At 25.3% G+C, this 27,544-nt stretch overlaps 1 protein-coding gene across 2 annotated transcripts in view; it reads right to left on the reverse strand.

Moving 5' to 3' along the window:
• The window catches only part of LOC145849946 (uncharacterized), a 69,282-nt gene continuing 41,738 nt past the window's right edge, over positions 1–27,544 (reverse strand). For both annotated transcript variants that reach the window (XM_082955073.1, XM_082955072.1), the window contains 11 exons: positions 27,347–27,436; positions 24,421–24,768; positions 22,900–22,953; positions 22,146–22,192; positions 16,130–16,226; positions 11,644–11,711; positions 9,069–9,224; positions 8,461–8,583; positions 6,028–6,201; positions 3,091–3,230; positions 1–346 (listed from right to left, as the gene is read on the reverse strand). In XM_082955073.1, coding sequence (XP_082811199.1) covers positions 179–346; positions 3,091–3,230; positions 6,028–6,201; positions 8,461–8,583; positions 9,069–9,224; positions 11,644–11,711; positions 16,130–16,226; positions 22,146–22,192; positions 22,900–22,953; positions 24,421–24,768; positions 27,347–27,436 — 1,465 coding nt within the window. In that variant the 3' untranslated portion in view covers positions 1–178. The remainder of the gene's footprint in view (positions 347–3,090; positions 3,231–6,027; positions 6,202–8,460; positions 8,584–9,068; positions 9,225–11,643; positions 11,712–16,129; positions 16,227–22,145; positions 22,193–22,899; positions 22,954–24,420; positions 24,769–27,346; positions 27,437–27,544) is intronic.

Here is a 27,544-nt window from a genome sequence, read left to right on the forward strand (position 1 = left end):
ATAAAAACAACCTTCATACTTAATCATAGCTTGTCAAAAAATAATTTTCATTTTATGACTTTTCGTTTATTTGTGAGATTAATTAAAAGTGTGTGCTTCTAAGTATGTCAAAATGGCACGAAAAAGAAGAATTAAAAAATTAAGATGAGTGTTTAACTTAGAAAATAATGAAAAAACACTACTTTTCTAAAAAACTCATAAAGTGTACTTTTATATTTTTATTACTGTTGTTAGATATAGAATAGCTTGAATTTTTTGGCACATGATAAGTAGTGTTTAAGATCATCACTGTACTTTTTCCATTTAGTTCAAATGTAATATTTTCACCCTCTTCGACAGTAAAACACTAGAAAAGGGAGTTTATAATAACATAGTTTATTATATTATAAAACAGAACATTGATGAATAGTTTAACTTTAAAATTTTTATTTTAGTAATTACTAGTTAGACATAAAAACATTATAGAAAAATTATCACATGTTTCAATATTCTTACAAACTAAATAAAACTTTGTATATAACTTTTTAGTACTACATATCTTGTACAGAAATCTAAGACAAAATCATTCAAAAACATCTTTATTAAAGCAACAAACAAGTAAAATCGATTTCGGCTAACGCTTTTCAATTACTTTAGTTAGCAACTAATTTTAAGATTAAATTTTGAGTATATAAATAGTTAGAGGTTACATCAGAAAAATCAATTAACACTAATTAGCATAATTGAGCTAAAATTAATTAGACATTCACAATTCATAAATGCATATATAAAACAGTTTATCAGTAATTTAACTAAGATAAGCAACATTAAAAATAAAATAAAATAAGCGACAAAATTCAAATAAAATCTATAACAACTTATAAAGATTAGATTTATAAACGTATTGTTGCTTACACAAATTAGGTTTACATGTTTTTATAAATAGAGATTCTAAAACACTTAGGTGATAATCGTTACGAGCTTTACTTAAAATTAAAAAGTTACTATCACTATAGTTCTTTGCGCAATATAAATTGTTTAATAAGTGTTCAGCTATCGCTGATGATCTATTAGATGGTTTTTTTAAACTAGTGTCCATCCATCTTCTGAGGGAATTAAAAACGTGTTGGTCCCTTCTTATATGGAATCTTTGGGACGTTCTGCCAATGTACTCACTGTCACAGTGGCATTTGTACATATAAATTATTTTGCTTTTTTCATGATCGAGGAATTGTTTGAAGAGGAATTAGATAAAATAAAAAATATTTTTGAAGCTCTTGGTTATCCATCGCATATAGTCAGAAAGACAATTAACAATACAATCTCAAAATTTGAAAAACCGGTTAAATTTGGTCCTAGTAAATGCCCTGTATATTTGAGATTGCCATATCTCGGTAAAGTAGCAACTGTTCTAGAAAAGACTGTTAAATACACTGTAAACTCCACTTTTAACTCTGTACAACTAAGAATCAGTCATGCTACAAGAAAGCCCTTAAATGGAATTTGTAAAGACCGTACTGCCGATCATGAAAAAAGCAAAATAATTTATATGTACAAATGCCACTGTGACAGTGAGTACATTGGCAGAACGTCCCAAAGATTCCATATAAGAAGGGACCAACACGTTTTTAATTCCCTCAGAAGATGGATGGACACTGGTTTAAAAAAACCATCTAATAGATCATCAGCGATAGCTGAACACTTATTAAACAATTCAGATTGCGCAAAGAACTATAGTGATATTAACTTTTCAATTTTAAGTAAAGCTCGTAACGATTATCACCTAAGTGTTTTAGAATCTCTATTTATAAAAACATGTAAACCTAATTTGTGTAAGCAACAATACGTTTATAAATCTAATCTTTATAAGTTGTTATAGATTTTATTTGAATTTTGTCGCTTATTTTATTTTATTTTTAATGTTGCTTATCTTAGTTAAATTACTGATAAACTGTTTTATATATGCATTTATGAATTGTGAATGTCTAATTAATTTTTGCTCAATTATGCTAATTAGTGTTAATTGATTTTTCTGATGTAACCTCTAACTATTTATATACTCAAAATTTAATCTTAAAACTAGTTGCTAACTAAAGTAATTGAAAAGCGTTAGCCGAAATCGATTTTACTTGTTTGTTGCTTTAATAAAGATGTTTTTGAATGAATTTTGTCTTAGATTTCTGTACAAAATAAAACTTTAGCACAGTAATCTAACAGTGTATATAAAGAGTGAAAAAATACCATGTTTAGTTATACCTGTAGTTACTGGGATTGTTGTAAAAATATTAACGAAATGGTAGATTTAATTTCAAAGGTATTCTAGTTCAAAAACTAAAACTAATAAAATTACATAGAACTTTAATACATTTTTCGACTTTCAAAAACACAAAAATTTTACAAACTAAAATATAATTAATAGTTACAGGTTTACCAAAGGTTTTTTGAAGTTTTTCCAATTATTAAAAGTTCCTTCCAGGTTTTTAAACGTACTATTTTTTTGTCTATTTTTAGTTTTAAATAAAATTTAAGGTAAAAACTGTATTAAAAAGTAAAAAAAAACATTGAAAAGATACTGTAAACCTTCGTTATATGTGTTTTATAATGAAAAAAATTACAAAAAACTTTTATCTTTGCAATATATTTTTTGTATTTTATCGAAATTACTTTACATGTAAAAATAGTATAAAATTCCAGTTTTTTTAGTTATTTTTGTTCAAATTTTGAGTTATTTTTTGCAAAATTTCTCAAGTTTTAAGTTTTTCTAGGATTCATGTTTTATTTTTAGGCAACCCTGAATTAATTTAATCCGTTTTAATCAATATTTTTAAATTTATTATAAAAAAGATGCTTTCTAGTGAAAATAACGTTTTTTTTTGTTTTAACTATGACAGTTAAAACTTTATAACTATAACTATTTCTAATTCTATTTTACTAAAAGGTTTAGTATCTTATATCTTTGAATGTTGATAAGCTTTTTAAGTAATTTATGTATAAAGTGTTAATCAAAATACGACAAATACGTATTTACTTTTTTACAAAACTAATTTAGAATGTTGGAAGATAAAGTTTAATTATCAATTACATAAATAACACGTATAAAATAAAACTAACTAAAATCCATTCACCAACGAAAACTTTTGATTTAGTACAGTATGGGTAAACAATGAGGTTTCCACATTTTGCATCATCAACATTAAACGTATATATTATTTCAAACCCGTTAAGTTGATAAAAAATAGGATCTGATATGTCTAAAATCATATATTGACGCATTTAAAAAGGATCATAATTTTAACATAAGGTTATGTAATATATATTCTTAATAAACTAAGTTTTATAAAAAATCATCAAAATCAGTAAATAAATTGTTAGCGAAAGACTGTGAAAGTAATTATTTTTTCAAGTTTTTATTTAAATTATGCCATTAACTTATGCTACAATGAAAGATATATAACGTTTTTTCATTAAAAAAAGCTGCCTGTTTGTTGTTAATAATTAAATTAAACTTTAAATTAAAAAAATAAATACTGTATTACTTATACGTAAACTTACTATAGGTTTAGATTATGTTATTGTATATTAGAAATTTATTATTTTATAGCAAGTAAAGGCAGTAGTAAGGAAATAACCTCCACACTTTTTCTTCTAAGAACTCAACTTTTTTACATATACTACATAGTTGCAACTAAAAAAGAGCACATTCATAACATTTTGTTATAATATCACGTTTATAATTTAACAAACTCGTTAAAAAGTATCAGAATTGTGTTTATAGTTGTGAGATAGATGGCTAAAAGAAAGATACAGTTGCTCTGTTCTAGTACTTCATTAGACTTTTTTATAGTCAAATAAAATGATTAGTGCTTTAATAATACTGAAGTTCAAAAATTAAGTAGTAAAAATTATTTGTTTTTATATTTAAAATGTTTTGCGTTTTTTCATACAGTTTAGAAAACAAAAAGCAAATAAAATGTAGTATTATATTAAACATTATTTTCAGTTTTCAGAACAAAATAAAACTTTTTGACCAAAAAACTTATTATTTATTCTATTTTAGTTTATGAGTCCAAGTTACATTTTACTATACAAGATTTATATAAAAACGCTCAAATCAGTTCAGGACAAAGTCAATTTTTTGTATGTGATTTTTCTTCAGCATCAATAATTAGAAAAAATCAAGTGATAGTATTGGAAAATCTACAAATTTTTATTGCACATTACATAAGTTTAAAACGTTTTTAGATTTACAATCCGTCCTCAATAAACTTTTAATAAACTAATATAACTAAAACACATTTATGCAACTAAGTAAAAAAATAGTGAAAAAATATATTACGACGTAGTAATTCAAAACTGTGTATAATATTAATTTGTAAATTGCTAGATTTTTAGCATTATAATGATATTTTTTTATATAAAAGTAAACTTAAATGTTATGAAAATAATATTAAAAACTTTTCCGATATAAACTTTAAATTAAAAGTTATCTTAGTAAGGAACTGTTTGATGTAAACTATTGTTAATAAATCTGTTATCGATGAAATAAAGATTTAAAAAAATTTAAAACAAAACTTAAAGAAAGTATAAAATCTTATCTTACTTAGAAACTGTTTCTTATAAACTTCTCATCTTAACAAAATAGTATCAAAACTGAATAAAATTGATTTTTTCAAACAAATCCTAAGTAAAAAAAGAAAACCAAAATGTTTTAATAATAAACTACTTTTCCTTTACTATTGCTTTTACAGTAATACTTTTATCAAACAAACAATTAAAATATTTTCTAAAACAAAATTATTTTTAATAAAACTATCTTAATAAAAAATTGGTTGTTGTAAAATTATTGGTTCTATAAGTTTACCATTATCTATAAAAAGACAGTGTTGTTTTGTTTATGTTTGCTCGTAATAAATTGACCCATTTACTCTCTAAATTATCTAAGTTCGTATGGTTGCTTGTTTTTATCATTTTTATAGACTCAATAAGTCTTTTACCAAATACTATTAATAAAATATAAAAACTTAACTTTTTTTTTTAAATACAGCCAGTTTTATAAAAAGTTTAAGACGCAAACATACTTTTTAAAGTTTTTTAGTGACACTACCAAGTGATTAAAATACTTTCCTTAAGTTTGTAATGCTAGAGACTTTAAATTTTCAGGAAATAGTCCTTGCATGACTTAAAACTATTTCTTTTAGGTAGTAAAAAAAACTACAAAATATATGTTGTCAAAATAATAAAAAATCTAAAATTTTTAAATATAGTAAAAGTATAAATTTTAATGAATAACTTTTAAAATATTTACGAATAACACTTTACTAATATACAGAGAAAAAAACACTTAAAAACTATGGTAAAAAACATATTTTTAAGTTTAAGGTACCAACTTTAATACGTTATATCTAAAAGTTATATATGGTTAAAAGCTACTAGCTGAAATTCTGCAAAAAAATTATCAAACTTTAAAAAAACTATCTTGACTCCTATGGCATTAAAGTATTTTTTTTTTATAAACTAAAGAAAAGCATAACCTTTATGATTGAATTAGTAAATATTTTATAATATAAAGCCATAGTGAGGATTATTAACCTTGCAGAGTTGTTACTCTTTGAGAAAAAAAATTTAACGTGTGTTTATGAGGAAATAAATCGAGTTTTAAGATCCAGAAACAAAACAAAAACTGATATTTAAAAGAACTATAACATCAACAAAAAACTTTACATCTATAAGAAAACATATAGCTTAAATAAAATTAATTTTTAGTCATATAAACTAGCCAAAAACTAAAAAATTCAGACTAGCTTAGTTTCATTTATTAGTTTTTTAACAGGTTTCCCTAACTTTTATATAATCGCCCCCTTGGTAAAAAGTTTAAAATAATCGCTACTTTGACTAAATTTTTCTGCCCATTTTCTGTTTAACTACTCATTTACTTTGTGGAATCCTCAATAATTATTTTCCCTGATAAACAAATTTCCCAAAAAGGTCGATGTTGCCCACTTTTGAGAAATTCTGAGGTAAATTTACAAATAATGTATAGTAACAAACCGTTAGCATTATTTGATGAACTTAACGATAGATTTTGTTCCATTTGCTGTGATGGAAATTCTAAAACTACATTTTGTTGTACAGCAGAAATACAGTTTTGAGAATTCACAACACTACCAATATCTTCGTGTAAAGAATTATTTGCTTCGTTTTCATGTTCTAATGTCTTATTTTCTGTTTGTATTGCACAATCTTATATACTTAGATAATATTTAAAAAACAAAACAATTTATTATGTACCAAAAAACTTTAAATATTTTTAAAGAACTAAAAAACTACATATTAAGAAGTTTTTGAAAAATTAAATTATAAATTTAATAGACAATGTTTAAGTTATAAGAACGATGCTTTAAAAAACTAATTAAAATGCTTTTAAAAACTAGATGCTTACATTCATTGATAGTTCCTTATCTCAAAAACGAATATATAAAAGTAGTTTACACTGATATTAAACAACCTTTCAATTCAGTAACACACAGACGATTATCAAAATATTGAGTCAGTATGGACTACATAAATCTTTAGTGAAGTGGTTCAATAACTTTTTAATTGGGAGATCACAAAGAGTGGTCATTAATGATGCGCTGTTAGACCTTTTAACAATATACAGTGGAATACCACAAAGTGGTGTAATTGGTCCCCTTTTTTTTTACATTAACGATATTAATTCAAAAATTGATATTAAAAGTGACATGAGTTTATTTGCGGATGGCACCAAAAATTTTAGTTAGTTAAATATCTCTTTACAATCTACTCTAGAAAATATCTACAAATGGCTAAAAACAAGAAAACTCGATTTAAACCCTAACAAATGTAAAATTATAAAATTTAAGAAAAACAAACCGTTTGACCCGATTGACCTAATAATTATTAACACTAAGATACCAACAGTTAAAGTTTTCAAGGATTTTAGAATATATATCTGTGAAAATTTAAAATGGAATGAACACATAAACTATATATATATATAAAGTTGCACAAGTTTCATTCGATAAAATATCAAAAACTTTTGAAACTAATTCAGCTACTCTTCTGACAAAACTATTTAGTATATACGATCGTCCTAAGCTTGAATACAATACCCGAATTTGGTCACCCTAATAAAAAAAACATTAATAAAATTGAGTCTGTGCAAAGAAATTTTACCCGTTTTATATGTCCTCTAGAATATAGAATATGGGAATTTGATTTATTTACGCTTTATAAAATTATTAATCGCTAATATAAGGTTTTTTCAGTTAGTTTTTCCCATAATAAATATCAGTTAAGAGGAAATAATAGAAAAACAAAATGTAAACATAATTTTAACAACATTCAGTGGCAAGGTTCATTTTTTCGCTGAGCAAAGACTATGTGGAACAAGTTACCTAAGGATACTTACAAACCAAATAAGTTTAAAGTTATTAAAGAGTTTTTTATAATTTTAACTTTGTTTAATATTTAGTTTATGTTTATTTTTTGTTGAAAATAAATTATATTTTATTAATTTTAATTCATTTCTTGTGTGTCCTGTTTAAGTGGCTCAGGTTTTGATTCCTGAGTTAAACATTGCACTACAAACAATATAACAATAAAATGATTTTAGTAAAGATTATACTATTATTTCATATGCATCATGTTAACAACATAAACGTATTAATAAACTTATTTTCATTTTCATATGTTGGACATTTATATTAAATTAAGTACCAACAATACTATATTATTATTAAAAATTAATACTTTGCTTTTTACAAGATAAGTTTGTGCGAATGCTTATAAGCATCCTTAACAAGCTATTAAAATGACTGTAAAACTTACTAAATACTGAAAACCACTTAAAAAAACATAAGCGAATTACATAAGTACAGTATTCAGTTAAAAACAGTGTTTTAAATTATTTTATTTAGTTATTCCAACAATCCTTTACTAAAAATATTTAGTTTAGGATATACAAAATAATTTAAAAGTTTGTTTTTAAAACTAAACTATTTATCTGAACAGCTGAACAACACTTTCTTTAATATTCCTTTAATAGATTGAATTAATAGAGTTCTTACTATTTTTTATTAATTAGTATACTAAATCTCTTCATAACATTAGTGACCTTTTAAATATTGTTTAGATAAACATTGATTATGAAAAAATCAGTCTATACGTTTGTATGGGAAATTTTTTTATAAAAAACATTATACCCAACAGAGTCACTTATTTATTTTTATACTATACAAAAACTGGCATGAAGTTTATTCTGCAGGATTTCCGATATAAGTCGATATTAAATTTTATCGAAAATTTCCCTTAACACTATATGCCCTTAAAAATAGCTATGTTACGCTTAAAACTTGTATATTCGGAGTGTACGTAAATCACATAATTATTTTAAGTATTATAAAGTAAACTTTGCTCACTAAATAATTCTGAAATATATTTAAATATTCATTGTAAATTAACCTAAAGTTTTTGTAGTTTTTTGGGTACTTAATCTAGCTTTTACTATTGTTTTCCCTTTTGCTTTATTTGCTTTTTTTGTGTTTGCTTGTAATCCGGATTCTTTATTGTTTTTCTTTTTTGAATCTGAAAAATAAAAGAAAAATTAAAGTAGAAGTTTAGCATACTACTTCTAAACTTAATTCTAAATTCTATTGTAAAGTAAGCAGAATTTTTCAAAATTACTTGATACGGTAACTAAACAAACCATAACAAATATCTAAATAACCTCTTATATTGGTTTTTTTTATTTAATTTTATTCTAACTTAAATTACTTTACTTAGTTTTGTTACTTATTCGGTATTTGTTTTTTCACGAGCTTTTTGTTCATAAAAAACTATAAAAATTCTTAACCGAGATAAAATAAATTTATTTTGACTACAGTCAAAAAGTAAGCAAGACATTTTCAAACAACTTAAAACAAATTTACAAGAGCATCATTTTATTATAATTTAAATTATTTAAACTATATTAAACTTTTATCAAAACTAATATATAAAAATTAGGTCGTAAACTACTCTTTATTTTAATTGTTTTCATTTTAAAACCTAACTACAAAATACAAACAAACTTTTTGTTTTATTTTTTGTAATTGACTTTGTTTTTTGAGTATCAGTAGGCTCAAAGCTTTCATTTTTATCACTTTGTATATTTTCCAGTATAGTAACATTTTCATTTTCTTGACCTTCATTCAAGTTGTTCGGACAATCATTTTTATTGAAATATACTGTAAAATTTTTCTCTATAGTTTTTTTATAACAGAACTAAAGAAGTAATATATTCTTGTTTGCTATTTTTGATATAAATTTCATTATTTAGTAGCTTTTAATTTCTTTGACAAGTATTAAACATTGGTGATGGTTGTAATTGTTGCTAGGGGTAGAAAAGGACATTGCAACCTTAGTTGATTCTGCGCGTACTTGTTTGCAATCATTTATTAATACAGCGTTACTTGAAATTTTCATTTACAAAAGAAATTTTACCATTTAGCGCGAGGTAATTTTAAGAGTATTTGCTTAAACTAAAATTTGTAAACTTTACTTATATGGTTATTTGTGTTGACCTTAAAAAATATTGCACAATTTACTGAGTAAAGAGATTCTTTAAATAATAATACAAGTGCGAATTAGCTATTCTGTTTATTACCAGGTTCGATAGGAAAAAAATCCGACTTTGTCAAATATTTATAAAATTGTTTTAATTTTTATCAATATTTCATCTATTAATTTTTAAATACTTTTCTTTTATTCTACTTTACCAATATTTTTTAAGGTCGGAATTTTGTCCCACCGAAATATGTAATAAATAGAATAATTAATTTACACTTGTTTAATCGTTTAGATCAGTGCTTCTGAAATAAGGTTCCGCGACGCCTCTCAGGGGTTCCGCGAAGCCTTTCGAAATTTAAATAAGAACATTTATTTAATTAAAAATTTTATGTAAAATTAAAATTAGGGGTTCCGCAGAAAAGTTGAACTTTGGAAAAGGGTTCCGCCACTAAAAAAAGGTTCAGAAGCACTGGTTTAGATAACTTTAGTTGAAATTAAGCGTAAAAAAGAATACAACATTAAAATATTTAAATTCTTACTTATATAAATATTTAGTAGATATAAAAATTATATTTTGAAGTTGTATTGTTTATTTTGTTTAAGTAGTAATTTAATCAAAAAAAATAAGTTTATTCCGCAAAATATATAAAGTTTATGTATTTTTTGCCTTTTTTGGTCTATAACCTGGTAATTCTTATAAATGGTTTAAACGGCACGCCTGGAGAGTTTATAGAAATGTAAACCTTAAATTTAAATTATCTTAATTATTAACATATAATTTTCCACTTATGCGGTTTTTGTTTTTTGGTTAAGCTTTTTTTATTTCAAGCCCAGTAATTGTCGAAAATACCCTATAAAACAGATATTTTTAGTTTTTAAATTTAAATATGTTAAAACAAACTTGTTCTTTTTAAGCATATAAATTTTATATTTTACATATGTTAAGGAAATGGGGCTAAGTGCTTATTTTACGAAAATTAACATATGGTTTTGGTAGGTGTCAAAAAAGCACAGCGTCACTTTAGCACGGAGTGACATTTTAGCACAAAATAGTTTTAGATTTTTAAAAACGCTCATTTCAATGTTTTTCAACTACCTAATAAATATTAAGTTAACAAGCAAGTAAATGCAAAAATTAGTTCTGACACTTTTGAAGTATCTCAAAAAATAATAATAAACAAAGTTTTTAATCGTAGCACTTTAAATTGAGCTGAACCTTAAAGTTTTAAAAAACAAAAATAATAAAGAGCTACTACATAAAGTCCAATAACTTTTATTATACAAGACATTTTTAAATTTTGTTTTGAGAATTCAACCCTAGACTTCATTAAAATCAAATATTTGTAAAGACTTACATATATCTATCTTTTAATAAAATTAACTCCCTATTTTTAGTTAAACGCGATTTGGGCCAACTGTGAAGCTACTACTAAACATTAACACTTAAAATGTATTATATTTAAATAGATATTTTTTTTAATATCACAAATTATAAAGCCAACAATTTTTAGAAAGTATCTAACTTAAACTAATAACTTTTGTTCTATATATTTCTCAACTTCAAAAAATTGATCAACATAATTTTGAACTACTATATTATTAATTTAGAAAATATCTACAACGCAACATTAACTTTATATCCTTATTTCCTATTTATAGTTTGACAATATATGTGGGCCCTTAGAGTCTTTGTAACTTATACTTTTATTAACTGAAAATAAATAAAAATTGCACTCTTCATTTATTACACTAAGTTTATCAGAAACCAAAATATTTTGTTTTATTAACCTAAGGCTCTATATTTTATAATACCAAAACTTTTAAGCATTTTAAACAGCTTCAAGATATCTTTAATATAAATAACTAACGTTAAAATAAAAGTTAGGAGAGTTAATTCTTTTAATCTACAAAAAGATTATAAAATTACAGTTGAAACTTGTTTTTAAATATTTATTATAACTTAATTACAATTAGTACACTGACTATTAGAAAAAAAAGAGACAAATGATACATAATAGAGAGTGGAAATATTTAAAACTTAACTAAAAAAAAGTAACTATAAAAAAAAATAATAACAATATTCAGTACTAGTCTTACCAATTTTGTAAGCGTTAAAATTTGTTGCTTCATCAAGCGTTTTTAGTCCTATAAGTGAACCATTTGAGCTGAAAAAACATAATACTTTTTATAACACAATTTAATTTAAAAGCTGTGTGTGAATAAAATCTATTCAAAGTAAAAATAAATCTATAAATTGTGTTATAAATTGTTATTGTTTTGATGAAAATAAAACATTTAAAATCGGTATAAACGGTGTTTCTTCAGGATATAGAGCAGGGGTCGGCAGGCAGTTGGTGGTCGCGGGCCAAATTTCAAGTTTCCAAAGTCTTCGCGGGCCGCAGTTTTAGTTTTAGTGACATTTGAATAATATTTTGGTTTTAGTTTTAGTCACACTAAAGAAAGGTTTTACTTTTATTCACCATATTTATTTTTTAATGACTTTTAGCTATACATAGAATGCCTATTTTATTAATATTTATTAGAATAGAATTTACATTGACTAATATACTTAAGTGTTAATAAACTATGTACTTTCAAAACACTTAATAAGTTAAACTTAATACTTTTGTAATTTTACTTACAACCTAACTCTCTATAAAAACCTAACTTGAAAGACAATTTATGGGTTATTTTAATACACTTGTTATATTATCAACCCTTTTTTCATATTTCTAAGAATATTTACTTCAAAAAAAGTTTTTGCGTGTTAAATAATTTACACTCATTAGAAAATTTGTAACAGGATATCAAGTTGCACTTGATTACTGTTTAGATTTGGTTGGAAGTTTTGAGCTAAAAGTTCATCCAAGCGTTAAGAGAAAGCTCGCAAGGTCAAGTTTTATACTGATGCAAGTTTAATACAATTGACAAAAAGAGAAAATAAAGTGCAGACCAGAAACCCTGATGCAACATTGAGTTAGGGAATGTTATATATAAGCTGATACAACAGACAGACGGAGATTCTAGCCACAGCCTGCTGCAGTAAACGTGATAATGAAGAATAGACATTTATATTGTTTTCTTGTGTTATATAAAGTGTTTTTTGATTAGTATTATTTTTATAAGTATTTCTTAGTTACATTCTAAGTAGTTAACTCGTATTTTGTTTTATACATTCTTAAAGTATATTCTTGCTAGATTAAAACTTGTGTAAAGGTTTTGACCACATTTAAAGTATTTTCTTAATTTGATGTTCTTTACATATTTGTTAGTGTTTGCAATTGTTCTTTATATAAAATATGTTAACTCATGTCATGCCTAGTTTTATATAGAGTAGCCTAAGTATTATTAGTATCATTATTTAGTATAAGTTAAGTTTAGTATTAAAGGTACCTACATCTGTAGGTTACAAATTTATTAATTAGTTGTAAAATTTATTACATGTTTGTATTCCAAAAATCTAAAACAAATTCTTTAACATAATTAATTCTCGAAAACTTTAATAAAATATCTTATTAGTAATTAGTATTTTACATGGTTGCCACTTTAAAAAGCAAAAATGTCTGAGTTGTATCAAACTAGCCTGAGTTTATTAAAAGTTAAAAAAGCTACTAAATAGTTGTTAATCAAGCTTAAATACCTAGTTAAAATATCATCATTATCAAAAAGTACACAAAATGTAAGAAAAAAAGAAAAAATTACAATCAATAAACTACACTACAGTCATAAAAACTATTCTGAGAATTGAAAGATTTCTTTAAAGTGATTTAAATAAAAGTTTCACACACACCTGAGTTTTCAAGCTTTTAAAATAGCCTGTTTGTGTAGCAACCCAGTTAAAATAAAGTTCACAACATAAAGAAATATTGAATGTTATTAACAGTAAATAAATTACATGCCAAAAAAATATAAGTCAGCTGGAATGGACAATTAAGATTCTTAAACAAATTTAACAAAAGTATAAAATTCTATTCAGTCATCAGCGAAGTAGAAAAACTTATTTTTTATTAAGCATTTTAGCAATTCTTTATCTGAAATAAGAATATTGTATTTAAAAATAGTAATTGTAAAATATAAGACGAGCTACAAGAATAAAAAATACGTTAGTTAGGAGTTATTGCGAGAAACGATAAAAAACAAATCACCAAAGTCAGTTTTTCCATAAAGCACATGATTATCTTCAGTAACTACAGAATGATAAGAAAAAATTGTTAAGGCAAGTTATAAAGTAGCAAAATTTATTAATTAAAATGAGACACCGTTTATAATTGAAAACTTTTCTAAAGAATTTATGTTGGCGGTAATGAAAAGCTTTTGTTTATTTCTTCAATGACAACTAGACGTCGTGTTTAGGAAATGCATTAAGGTTATAGTCGCATAAATCAAATTAGGACTTTAATCAATTTTTTAATATGAGAGCACTGACAAAAAAACTATTGCTCATATGAGAATTTTTATTAGAGATGTTTTTACTAACTTTGACATTTTAATAGAATTTCTTGGTTTAGTTTCAAAGCGAAGTACAACAATCGGTGAAATTTTACAAGTAAAGGTTCAAAGCACCAAAACAAAGTTTTTGAAAGTACAATTCCTTCTTTTAATTTTAGTAGAAAGTTTAATTTAAGTTGATAAAAATGACTTAACAAATATATCAATATTAAAAAATACTGTTAAGCTACTTTAATATATTTTCTAATGAAAAATATTTATTTGGTAAGTTTTTTGTGTCAAATCGAAATCTTATTACTTTACAGGTTTTTTCAAAAATCTCAATTTCAAGTTTTTTTCCAGATCTTTTAAGCATAAGTTTTCAAATTCAAAGCTTTTCCGGGATTCAAGTTTTTTGGCAACACTGATTGTTCACACTTAAATGTACACAAAAATATAAATAGCATTTTAAATTATATTAGCTGCAAGACTTAAAATTTAACATATATTAGAGTTCAAACTAACACTGTGGATTGAGCAAAACATACATCATAAGTTTAATTTGCCACTCTTTCAAGCAAAAAAGTCAGCCTGAGTCAACAAAAACATTCCTGATATTTTTGTATACAAAAAGCAATTCTAGCCAAAAACTTAAAAAATGACTTAGTTGGCTCAAGATTTAAAGTCTTCAAATAGTGATAGTCTGAGTGTGTGACAATGTTTAGTTGTTTATTTGCTTGAATTTGAACTATTTTGATTAACAATGTACAAACTTAATATACTTACCATCCCTAAATCTAGTTTATATTAAATAGGTAGCTCAAAAAAACAGCAATTGTGTGTATTGATATACAAGGCATAAAAAGTTTGACAAAAAATGTTTAAAAAATTAAATTGTGTACCTAACAAAAACTATATTAATTCATGTCATATTGTTTTAAACGTGTGTGTATAATTTAGATATTACATGTAGAAACAACAATGTTAGAAAACTAAGCATAAACTAAACTTTAACTAACTAAAGTATTAAATAAAAAGTGGTTTAAAGTATGAGCATCTTTTTAAGTTGGTGTGCATAGAAATTAATTCAATGTGCAGAGAAAACTTTTAAAAAGTTAAAATGTGTCAAAACAAAAATCAAATCTTATTTCTTATTACTATGTTATGTTAAATGTTTTTACACTAAAATATAACATTTACAAAAAAAAATCTATAAAGGAAACTTAGATATAAAAAATATTGAAAAAGAATATCTAAGCTATAAAGAAATGACACTTTAGTTAATTACTGTGCAATACTTTTGTACAAAATGGAAAACATTTGCATTTAGTTTATTTAATAAATAGCTATTATATATCTAATTTATTAAATCCGAGCATTCTTTACACTCTTTTTTCAGTAAATTACTTGCTGTTGTTAAAAAGAAGTTATTATGAAACTGAAAAAAATATCCTGTTAGAATGCTAATCTGTATTTTTCACATTTTTAAACTAAAGCAGTAATTTCTTCTAATTATTTTTAAATATTATACAGAGACTTAAAACCAAACTAATCAAATTAAATCGAATTACCAAAAAAATTCAACTTGAAATATATTTTTGCTCAGCGGGCCACATTTACATACTAGCCGGCCACGAAATTTTCTTTCGCGGGCCGCATTCCATTCAAAAAAATACCGTGCTCGCGGGCCGCAGATTTACCCTTCGCGGGCCGCAATTGGCCCGCGGGCCGCAGTTTGCCGACCCCTGATATATAGTAAAACTATATTAGCGTGTTAATTTTAATTAATAATATTTACTAGTTAAAAGACAGTAAGCAACCGTATAAATTAAATAAAAAATATTATTTTATAAAAACAGTTCTTGTTTAAAGGGATAAATAGTTGCTACGTTTTAATATACTAATTAGTAGTATACAACGATACAGTTGTATAAGTCAATCAAAACAACAAATAAATTAAAATTAAAACCTAATAAATTGCTACTTTCTCAAGTAGCTTAACACTTCCCATTTTATCTTAATATTTAAAAACTAAACACAAATAATTAAAACTTAAAGCAAGATTAGGCCACATACACGAACTGAACAGTTAATTTATTTTATCTTTTTTTTACGCATTCTACTAAATATAAGTTATGTCAGTTACAACGCTTACTTAAAAATTTTTTCTTCACCTTTCCAACGGCAAACTGGCTGAGTAAACTTTTTGCGATTAGACCTTCTTACACCTGGGGTAATATCTTCTGAAGGCACTAAAACGAAAGTTGCTTTTTATTAGTCGTTCTAATTTATAGATTACTGGTTAGGATAAGCTTTCTAAAAAATATTTTTATGAGTTCATATTCAAAACAAACGCAATGGTCGGCAAACTACAGATTGCAGGCCATATTTGAACCATGATGCATTTTTAAAATTAGAAAAAAAAATATTTATTATATTAATTACTTATTACAGGTATAATGTTGGTTTGACTGTTAATAAGTTATGCAGTTGATATAAACTAGTGATTTCAAAATTACTTTATTATACTTTTTTTTATAAACGTAAAACTGATTTGAAATCAGATGTATTATAAAATACATACCTGAAAATATGACGGCAAGCAAATTACTTTGTAAATTAAATCAAACTGTTACTTATAAAGGGATACCAAAAATGTGTTTAAACACTTATAAATTTACACACTAAAAATTAAAATAACTTATTCTTTTAACATGTATCATTTTCTAAATTACTTAGTGTTATTTATCAATGACTTTGTATTACAAATTTTATTTCTAACACAAAAGGGTTACGTTATTTTTTTAAGAGTTTGTTATAAATAGTGATCTACCAATTCCGATTTTTTTTTAACCAAAATTCAGCCTGATACGGATTTTTCAAAATAATTAATGATAAAATAACCTTCGAACATGTTTTTATTGTTGATTAGCTATTATACTGTACCTAATATTTAAAATAAATTATATAAAAAAACTGCTGGTTCATTGATCTTCAGTTATCGTTTTTAGAGTTCATTTAATGAGATATAAAACGGTTAGTTGATATAGGAATATAAAAATCATTAAAGTTTAAAACAATACAAAAAAATACATGCACAAATAAATGAAAAATGAAGAATAAGACTACGGATCAATAAACATGATTTTATGGATCTAATTAACAAAAAAAAAAGGCTAATTCAAGCTGAAAGTTTATCTTTGAAATTTCATTTTAAAAAAATTGCAACTTCTATAGTAGGGATAGAAAATTTACGGCCGTGAAGTATTTTTAACTTGAAAATAAATTATGCGAAATAAACAAATAAAACTACCTCTAACTTTTTTTTTTGAAATTTCCTGCTCATTTTATTTTTATTACACACTACACAGTAGTGTTTTTTTAATGATCATTATAGTTCTTATTTAAAAAAAAATAACTTTTTTTGCACATCTTGTACAACTACACGACATAAAATAGCTATTTTTAGTAAGTTTAGTCCGCTGACTAAAAGTTTCCTACCACTCTATTCTTAAAGTTGCTAAATGTTTTTAGTAAATTTCTTTCAGGTTTTTAGAAAACAAACATTTGTTGGTCCATTTCTAGTTCAAAATTTAATCAAAGTTTAAAAAACTGTCTCCAATAGCATAAAAAGATATTGTGAAGCTACATTGAATGTGTTTTTTATTAAAAAAGTTTAAGCTGAAACAAAAAATGTTTCATATCTTTGATAAATTTTTTGCATCTTATTGAAACTTTGTTACATTACATGCAACAATAATAAAATATTCTAGGTGTTCTAGGATTTTTTTTCCTAAACTTTTAAATTCCAGGTATTTTGGCAACTCTGTATGCTATAGCAGAGTGAAAATATTATAAATTTTCGTAAACTTTTTGATCATAAATAAATTTACCTATAACTATGAATATGTTTTGCATTAATGGTTTGATTAAAGCAGGGTTTCCCAAAAGGGGATTACTAAATTACAAACAATTTTTCATAAAAAATTAATAGTTTTCCAAGGCGAGCAATATCGCCCCCTTAATCCCTTCCTTTATATTGGAAAATATTGCCTTAAAACTTTATCTTTTCAAGACTCTTTTTGTGATTTTTCTATTAAAACTATTGAATTTTTTTTAATAGAAATAAAAGTTGTCCTGTCCAATTAATTTGATCCAGATCGGGCAGATCACTAGTTATAAAAGTTATAAACTACTTTATAACATAAAACCAGCAATTGAAAAATTTGTAAATTACAGGGTTTCCACAAATCAAGTTGACTTTTCCTGACTTTTTACTAAAATTTTTCTGACTTTTCTAAATCAAACTCTTAATTTAAACTTATTCTAAAATACATAATCTAACACTTGAAACTATATAAAGCTTTCAATCTAATTTTAATACAGGTTAAAACAATAGTTTTTTTGCTGAATACTATCATCAAACTTCCAGTACATCACTTAAACCATATGTGTATGATTGATGTTTGTAATAAACAGCTCTATCAGCAAAATACTTGTATTACTACCTTATAAACACAACTTGTCTGAAAAAAGACACAATATTTTAGCATTTTCTAACATAGATGTATCTAAATAAACGAAACGACATATAAGGAACTTTCACAATTAAAACCTTAAATTAATAACAAACTTTTAAAATAAAAATCTTAAAACAACAAAGAACTTAATCAAATACTGTTTTTTTTTAATATATGTTCTAAAATTTATTTTCTCCGTATTTTTATTAGCACTAATTTATTTATTAACTAAATTTATTTAGCATTAATCATGGCATATACCTCTCTTATAACTTATTTTACAAAATTAAACAATTTTGAGAAAATTATAAAGAGGTAAAGTATATGGGTAGCTGTCTAAACTGCGCAAGCGTACAAAATTGCACGAAGATAGATACTTTTGCACGAGCAGACAATTTTGCACGGGTTAATTTTACTAATTTAATTTTTAGTTTTTTTATTAATTTTTTTTTTACTATCACTGTTACCCCTAACCCTTACTCTCGGTAGATAATTTATTTTTATTATTTTGTTTTTTTTTATTTTTGTTTTTTATTTAAAAAAATATTCTTTATTTTTTTTTACTATTACTGTTACCCATAACCCTTACCCTCGGTCGGTAGCTTTTTTTCTTTAATTAATTTTTTTTCAACTAATTTTTATTTTATTAGTTATTATTTTATTTTTATTTTTACTATCACTGTTACCCCTAACCCTTACTCTCGGTCATTAACTTTTTTTTGTATAATTTTTTTTTTTTTTTTTTTTCTGTTTTTATATTATTTTTATTTTTGTTCTATACTTTTTTACTCTCGTGTAAAAATATAAGTCGTGCAAAATTGACCTTTGATGCAGAATCATCTTCGTGCAATTTTGTTTCCTGGTGCAATTTTGTGCCCTTGTGCAAATTTGGCTTCGTGCAATTTTGTGCATTCGTGCAATTTTGTTCTCGTGTACTTTTGTCCCCTCGTGCAATTTATACCCGTTCCCAAAGTATACACATCAACTTGTTACATAAAATACTTAACTAACTGCTAAATTATAAAGAACTCAATTAATTACTTAACAAAAAGCACTTTGATTCTAAAATTATGCTAAATTAATAAACTTTTGTGTATATATCAGTTTCACTATGGAAGTGTCCTTGCTACAGATCATCAATACTAAAAAGCTTACAAAACCTGCTTGTTCAAGTAGGGTACTTGTTCAATATGTTAACAGAAAAATTTTGCAGCTTTATAAAGGATGTTTTATTAACTTATACCAGATGAAGGCAATGGAAATTTAATAATTTTGTAAATTTCTAGGAGAGTTTTGGAATTTTTTCTGACTTTGAAGGACTTTTGTTAATTTTTTACCATTTGGAAAATAAGGAATTTTGTAAATTTAAACTGACAAAAACTGACTTTTTTTAAATTTTGTCAAGTTTCCTGACTTTTTTTCAAAAACCCCCCATTTTTTCCTGACTTTTACCATTTTTTCCTGACCTTGTGGCAACCCTGAAATTATACAAAAAAAATAATTGTTTTAATTTTAGGTTTTCAATTTAAAATTCATAAGAAAAATTTAAGTTTAATTAGTTAACACTTTCAAACTAAGTAAAGACTGAAAAATTAAAAAAACAGCTTATGTATGATTTCATTAAATGAAATTTAAAACAAATTAAGTAGGACAAAAACTTGCTAATACAACTTTTTGTAATTTAATTATTTGTTTATAAACAATGGCATCCAAATAAACTTTATTAAAATATTAATCATAATTTACGTTGAAAAAATAAAATAACTAAGAAATCAAAGCTATCTTAAAAGTATTTTGTTTGAAAAAAAATCAAATATGTCAGCAAATTATTGCTTTTATGTAGTGATGTACCGGACCCACAATTTCGGGTCCGGCCGGACCCGGATCCGGACTTTTTTTTCAAATTAGAATCCGGCCGGAACCGGATCCGGACTTTTTTTTCAAATTAGAATCCGGCCGGAACCGGATCCGGACTTTTTTTTCAAATTAGAGTCCGGCCGGAACCGGATCCGGACTTTTTTTTCAAATTAGAATCCGGCCGGATCCGGATATCAGACAAAAATGGCAATATCCGGCCGGACCCGGACCCGGATAGTGAGTCCAGTACATCACTAGAATAAATTAGCCTGAGTCAGAATGAGGTTTTTAAAAACTGAAAAAAAAAGAACTTTAATCAAATAATAAGTAGAACAGCTAGCCACAAGGTTTTTAAATTTAGGTGTTATTTACAATTAAAAATCTGAAATCAAGTTCTTGAACAAAATACACTTGAAAATTACAAAATATTGAAAACTGGATCAGCTCAAACTCATTCAAAATCTAAAAGAAAACTAGCTTGAGTTTATATAAAAAACTAAACTAGCCTGAGGCAGTCCAAGATTTTCTAAAATTCCTAAAAATTTTCAAACTAGCAGGGTTGCCACTGTTTAAGTCAATAAAACTAGATAGAGTGAGTATAAACAAGCCTGAGTCAGAATGAGGTTTTTAAAAACTTAAAAAATTACTTTAATCTAATAATCAGTAGAACAGCTAGCAAAGGTTGACAATTTGGTAGTAAAGTTGTGGACTGATTGTGGTACACTTAACTTATTAGTACTACCCATCATAATTAAATCCTACCTTATTTAATTAATATCTAACAAATACTAAATTCTAACTGAGACTACTTTCTATAATCAGACACGACAGTTTTGAGTGATGAATCTTTTATATAAAACACAACAAGAAATATTAGCATATACAACATTATTAATTACTTTGGTAACACTTTAAAAACTGGAAGCTATTTAAATCTATATCAAAAGACTTAAAACAAAACACTAAAAATTAAATAAAACTTTTAGTAAACAAGAAACTGTAAAATTTTTAATAAACTATTAAACTATAAACCTTGCTTAAATATTTAAACAATTAAACACCTGTTGAAATGTTCACTTTTAAAACAAAACACTACTTACAATAAGCATTCACAAAAACGTTCAAGATATTTTGTTGCTTCAAGCTACACACCAAACTAATTAACTGCTTACATATAAACTGCCTGTCATGTTCTGATGTTTTGTTGCGTCAGTATTTAGTTTGAAACATTTCGTCATATGATTCTCATTGGCTCTTACATTCAACCGTATTAACTCTAAATATTCTCTGAGCTCAACTTTAAACAATAAATAATACAAGTATTCATTCCAAAGTTTTCAATTTTACAACATATGTAAAGAGTTGCATTTCATGAAATGTTTATTTCATAGTTTAAATGTAAACAAATGTTAATAAGTCACGCGTACAAAATGAGCCAATCAGGGTAGGGTGTTTGATTTCAACTGACGAAAATAACTCTTATTAATTTACACATGGTTTGTTTTTGAAAAAATACTTTTCAGTATGCTCTTTTTTACTAACTAGATCCGGGTCCGGCCGGATCTTTGTTAGGATCCGGCCGGACCCGGATCCGGAATTTTTTTTCAAATTAGAGTCCGGCCGGAACCGGACCCGGACTTTTTTTTCAAATTAGAATCCGGCCGGAACCGGATCCGGACTTTTTTTTCAAATAAGAATCCGGCCGGATCCGGATATCAGACAAAAATGGCAATATCCGGCCGGACCCGGACCCGGATAGTGAGTCCGGTACATCACTACTTTTATGTAACAAACCTATTGAAGCTGGTTTGAAGTCCTCTAAATTCTTTTTTCGTTTCCGCCTAGACAATTATTAAATAAGTAAATATAGTAAATTTTCTATTCTGACAATGTTATCACTAAGTTGATAAATAATAAATAAAGAAATACAGATTATTTTTAATCATTATAGGGTTGCTAAAGGTATTTTAAATTTTTTCGAGGTTTTCTGAATTTCTTCCAAGTTTTTGAGAATACAAGATTTTTTGGTGATTTTTAGCAAAAAAACATTAAGCTAAAAAAGTCTTAAATAAATAAAAGTATTTAAAAGATACTGTAATGCTAACTTAAAATTTCTTATTATAAAAAATCATAAATGATAAAAAAATGTTCTATATAATAGATTTTTCGTATCATATACTTTAATATTTTACATATAAAAAATTGTTTAAAACTTCAGGTTGTTTTAGCCTAAATTTACAAACTCCAGGTTTTTTAGCAACCCTGCTATTAGCATGACTAAATTTATATACTTTAATTAAAATTCGACTAATTAAAAAATTAATCCTTGATCTTATTAATATTTGATTAAAAAGTAACTGTAAATTAAATTAAAAATGTAAAAGCAAATTTTAAATTATAAGCTTATGTTTTATTATGCTCTAACACGACTTTTACAAATATTTATCTTTTAAACAGTATTAAACTTATGGTAAAAAGTGTTTTAACTAATCAGAGAAAAACTACTTATCTTTTTATAAGTTATAATAACATAGATTTTTTCAAAAACCTTTTACTTCTTTTCTTTGGTGACTTTTCAACAGCTTTTCTTTTACTCCTAAACCTAATGGTTTTATACAATTTTATATTAAATATTAATGGACTTATAAGTTATGAGCATATTACTATTTAAACAGTTATATAAATCACGGCCTGCAAGCTTATACTTAAAACTAATTTTAAGGGTCCTACATTTTTTTTTACAAAAATTAACTTTGGCTTTTATATGAAAGCTTTAAATACAAGCTACAAGCCTATTTTTATAGAATTCATAAATATCATTTAACTTTTGAGATCTTTTATTTTTTGTAAAAAGTTTCCGATACAATCGTATGGACGGCAAATTTTTCGAGGTCAATTTTCTCGGAAATTTAAAAATTCACTAAAAATCTATCTCCTCCTTCATTTTTCAAGCAATCTTCTTCAAATTTTCAGGAAATTTTCCTTATATTAAAAGGAAAAAAACGTTACTTTAGAATTTTAATAATGTAAAAAAATAAAAATGTTATCACAAAAATTAAAAAAAAAGTGTTTTTTTTTTTCAATAAAATAATATTTTTACAATGTTTTTTTTAATTCCAAAGTAACGTTTTTTTTGTTATTGTGTAAAGATTAGACTGTGAAAGTTTGAAGAAGATTGCTCGAAAAATGTAGGAGGAGATAGATTTTAAATAAAATAGTGTTTTTTTTCGCTGTTTTAGTTTTCCTTTTCCATAGGGAACCTATTATGCGGCCCGACTTTGACTAGTCATATCTCAAAAAAAAATTGAATTTTTGAAAACGATAAAAAGCATCTTCAAGCTTAGAAAAAACTCTTTAAAATAAGATCAACTTGTAAAAAACATGATTTACCCCCCTTATAGCCTTATGCTAGTCGGCAAGAGGCATTTTAAAATATTTATGCTAAAATCAAATTTAAATAACTTTAGCATAGAAAACCAAAAAAAAAACCTTAACATAGAAATGTTAAATTAATTTTTATAGTTTTTGTACAAGTTTTATTTAACAAACTTAACTATAAATTAAATCAATGGTTTCTCAGTTTATTTTTTCTTTGCAAAATGTACGCAAAGTTTTTTAATTTTAGCCTGAAATGCCCTGATTAAGCTGGATATTTAAAAAGCCAATATTAGTGGGTAGATTTCAACTTAGAGCCACAACAATGAAAAAAACTTAAGTAAGAAAACAAAATATCCTTTTTCTATAACTTGTTTATAATTTAATGAAGATAAGACTGAAAAAGTTTAAAATTAAACTTTTTACAGTGAAAGCTACACTATAAGTATGGTAAATTTTGTTCGAAAAATATATTTTATGTTTTGTTTCAAAATTTTTCATTATTTAATTTTAAGCTACAACAAAACTTTATTTTCCAAAAGATTTATAAATACTGATTTTAAACAAATTTACATTTCCTATTCACAGCTTAAAGCAATTTGGCATCGCTGTCTAAACTTTTTGTACTTTAAACTCAAAAGACTAAAAAAAAATATTACGTTAACACAAATTAAAAAATTAAACAACTACTTACTTTAATTTTTCTCTAGATTTGTTTTTATTTTTTAATTTGATACTCTTTGAAATTGTGGGTTGTTCAGAGTATGATTGTTCTTTAGTAATACTTTTCTGAGGCAAAGTACTATTAGAGTTTATACCATCAATATGCTCATTATAATTTTCTGCTACATTCTTATTAATATTTTCTATTGTCTCAGTAATTTCTGCTATAATTTCATTATCATCTGCTACACTCTCGTGAATTTCTGATACACAATCATTAATTTCTACTACATTTTCTTGAACTTTTGTTACACTGTCTGCGGTTTTTAGCAAGCTCCCATTATCTTTGAAATTTGTATCATCGTTGATGTCTTCGTCACTTTAAAAAAATTTAATATCATCGATTTACCTTCAAACATATAAATGTGTAAAACCTAGCTACAAAAAATATTACTCAGTCTAGAAATTTATAAATAGCATATAAAGGATTTTTGAAAAAATTAGTATTTAAATAAGAAATTTGTTGAATAACTACAATTCATAAGTAAAAACTCATATCTTATACTTTAATAAAATTTGTTTTTTGCTGAAAACTTATATTTAGTAACTCACACAAAAAATAACTTACTACTAGTAAAGGTATTGTTGAAACAATATAGTTGTTAGGTAAATGCGACTGTTAGTAAACTTTAGAAGACCCGAAAATACTTTGATAACACAAGAAAGTTTTGCACTTTTATTAAGTGAGTGATCTACCGCATTCAATTTTTTTAAAGACAATAGTCAACATATATATATATATATATATTTAATTTAAATAAGAGGAGTGAATTCATATCGTCTTGTCGACATATGAAAAAGCTCCTCTTTAATACAATAAATTTTGAAGTACTTTATAGTCACTTAACTGTTGTTTTTGTTAATTTTAATTGTTTGAAAGTTAGATGGTAGATCGATTTTTGTACTGAATTCTTGTAATGCACAATATTACGTCATACTGTTTTTTGTTTTTTTTTGTATAACTTTCGCTTATATGTTTAGCAAAGTGCTTTTATTTTAAATTTAGCTGGCTGAAGATTAAGGCGTCTAGTCTTATGAAACACGTGTGCCAGTATTTTTGAAATCTTATTTTTCTAATAAATTATATATACATATTTATTCATTTATTTATAATATAAAAAAACAACTAATTTTCGAATCGTTTACTTAGTTTCAATGCTTTGTGCATATCCTCAGAACGAATTAAAGGACAAAGTAAAATTTTTAAGAATCACACAAAAAAACACATTGTGACGTTTCAACTAAAATTGAATAATTTTAGTTAGCCAATTTTAAAAACAACTTATGTACAAGTCAATTTATTTCTGCTTTGTTTGTTCTTGTTTTTGGATTTGTTTTGTTTTTTTTGTTATTATTTAGTGGTTTTTGTTCTTTTAAAATACATGTTTTGAGTGTATATATATATATATATATATATATACATATAAAAAGGTTTATTTCAAGATGTAAAACTTGAAGGACTCGAGTTTCGTGCTTATGCACTCATCAACAGAAATAATCAGTTTTACATCTTGAAATAAACCATTTTATTAAAAAAGCCCTTAGAGTGGGCTCCGTGTGAAAGATTTAATTCATTAAGTTAAATAACTTATTTCTATATATACATATTGATAATTTTTACAGCTACTTTTCAGTTTCTGGCTAGAAAAAAATTAATGTTTTGTAAATATCATTAAAAAAACCTATGCAAAATTTCAGATGGTTTGAAGAAACTTTCACCTTGGCACCAACTGATTTTCTAAAAACCACCTTAATGCAAAATGTATGGGATCTAAAAAATGAAAACTTTAAATTTTTAGCTGAATTTTTTTTTACATGTCGCAAATTATCACACAAGCACATTGTGAACAATTTAAAACGATTTAAATAAAGTTTTATAGTGGGATTTCGGGTGTTTTGAAATAAAAAACTGGAAATCTAAGAAAACTTACAAAAAGTGATAAAAATTACATAAAATCAAGAAATTCCACCATAAGACTTTCTTTAAATCGTTTTTAATTGTTTCAACTTGTTTGTGTGGTAATTGGTCACATTTAAAAATGTTTTCAGCTAAAGATTCCAAAGTCGAACTTTTTGGGGAACGGATCAAATATCCACGAAGGGACACTTTTGCACAATAACTTATTTGCAGCGAAGACATTTTTGCACGAGAGTAAAAAAAAATAAACATTCAAAAACAAAAATTTTTAATTAATTTAAAAAAAAAGTTACCGACCAAGGGTAATGGTCAGAGGTAACAGTGATAGTAAAAATAAAAAAGAAAGAACAACAAAAAAATTATTAAAAATAAAAATAGAAAAAAGTTATCGACTGATGGTAAGGGTTAAGGGTAAGAGTAAAAGAAAAAATATATATACCTATTAAAATTTATTAACGAAAAAAAATAATAAATAAATTATAAAACAAACAAAAAAAAACCGACCAAGGGTTAGGGGTAATGTTTTTTTTTTTTTAATTCAAGTTAATTAAAAAAAAAATTCAACTTTGTGCAAAAGTGACCCCTCGTGTAAAATTGACGCCGTGCAAAAGTGTCTACGTGCAAAAACGTCTTTCGTGCAAAAGCATCTTTGTGCATACTTGACCCTTCATACAAAAATGTCTCTTCGTTCATATTAGAACCTACCCCACTTTGGATCCCATGCATTTTATATTGGGGTGGTTTTTAGAAAATCGGTTGGTGCCAAGGTGAAAGTTTCTTAAAATCATCTAAAATTTTGCACAGGGTGTTTTTATGATATTTCTAAAAAAAAAGTTTTCCAGTCGGAAAATAAAAAGTAGCTGTGAAAATAAGCACCCTAATATACATATCAACAACAACATATACAAATAAAATCACAGGTTTTAGAAATTTGTACAAATTGGAATATATTTAAGTTATTACTAAAATTTTAAACTACCTTGGTATGTTAAAATCTTGGTTAGATGTCAATGTCAACTGGTTTTTCTTTATACTTAAAAAACTTCCAGGTTGATTGGTGACAATATCACTAAAAATAATTGTAGATAACATTATATTATTCAACCATACTAGCAAAGTTTTACACAAACCTAGTTAAAAAAAATTACAAAATTGTTTTTTTTTTTCTAATTTTAAA

This window comes from Thalia democratica, chromosome 2 (genome assembly GCF_965202585.1).
Source record: "Thalia democratica chromosome 2, ktThaDemo2.hap1.1, whole genome shotgun sequence".
NCBI lineage: Eukaryota > Metazoa > Chordata > Thaliacea > Salpida > Salpidae > Thalia > Thalia democratica.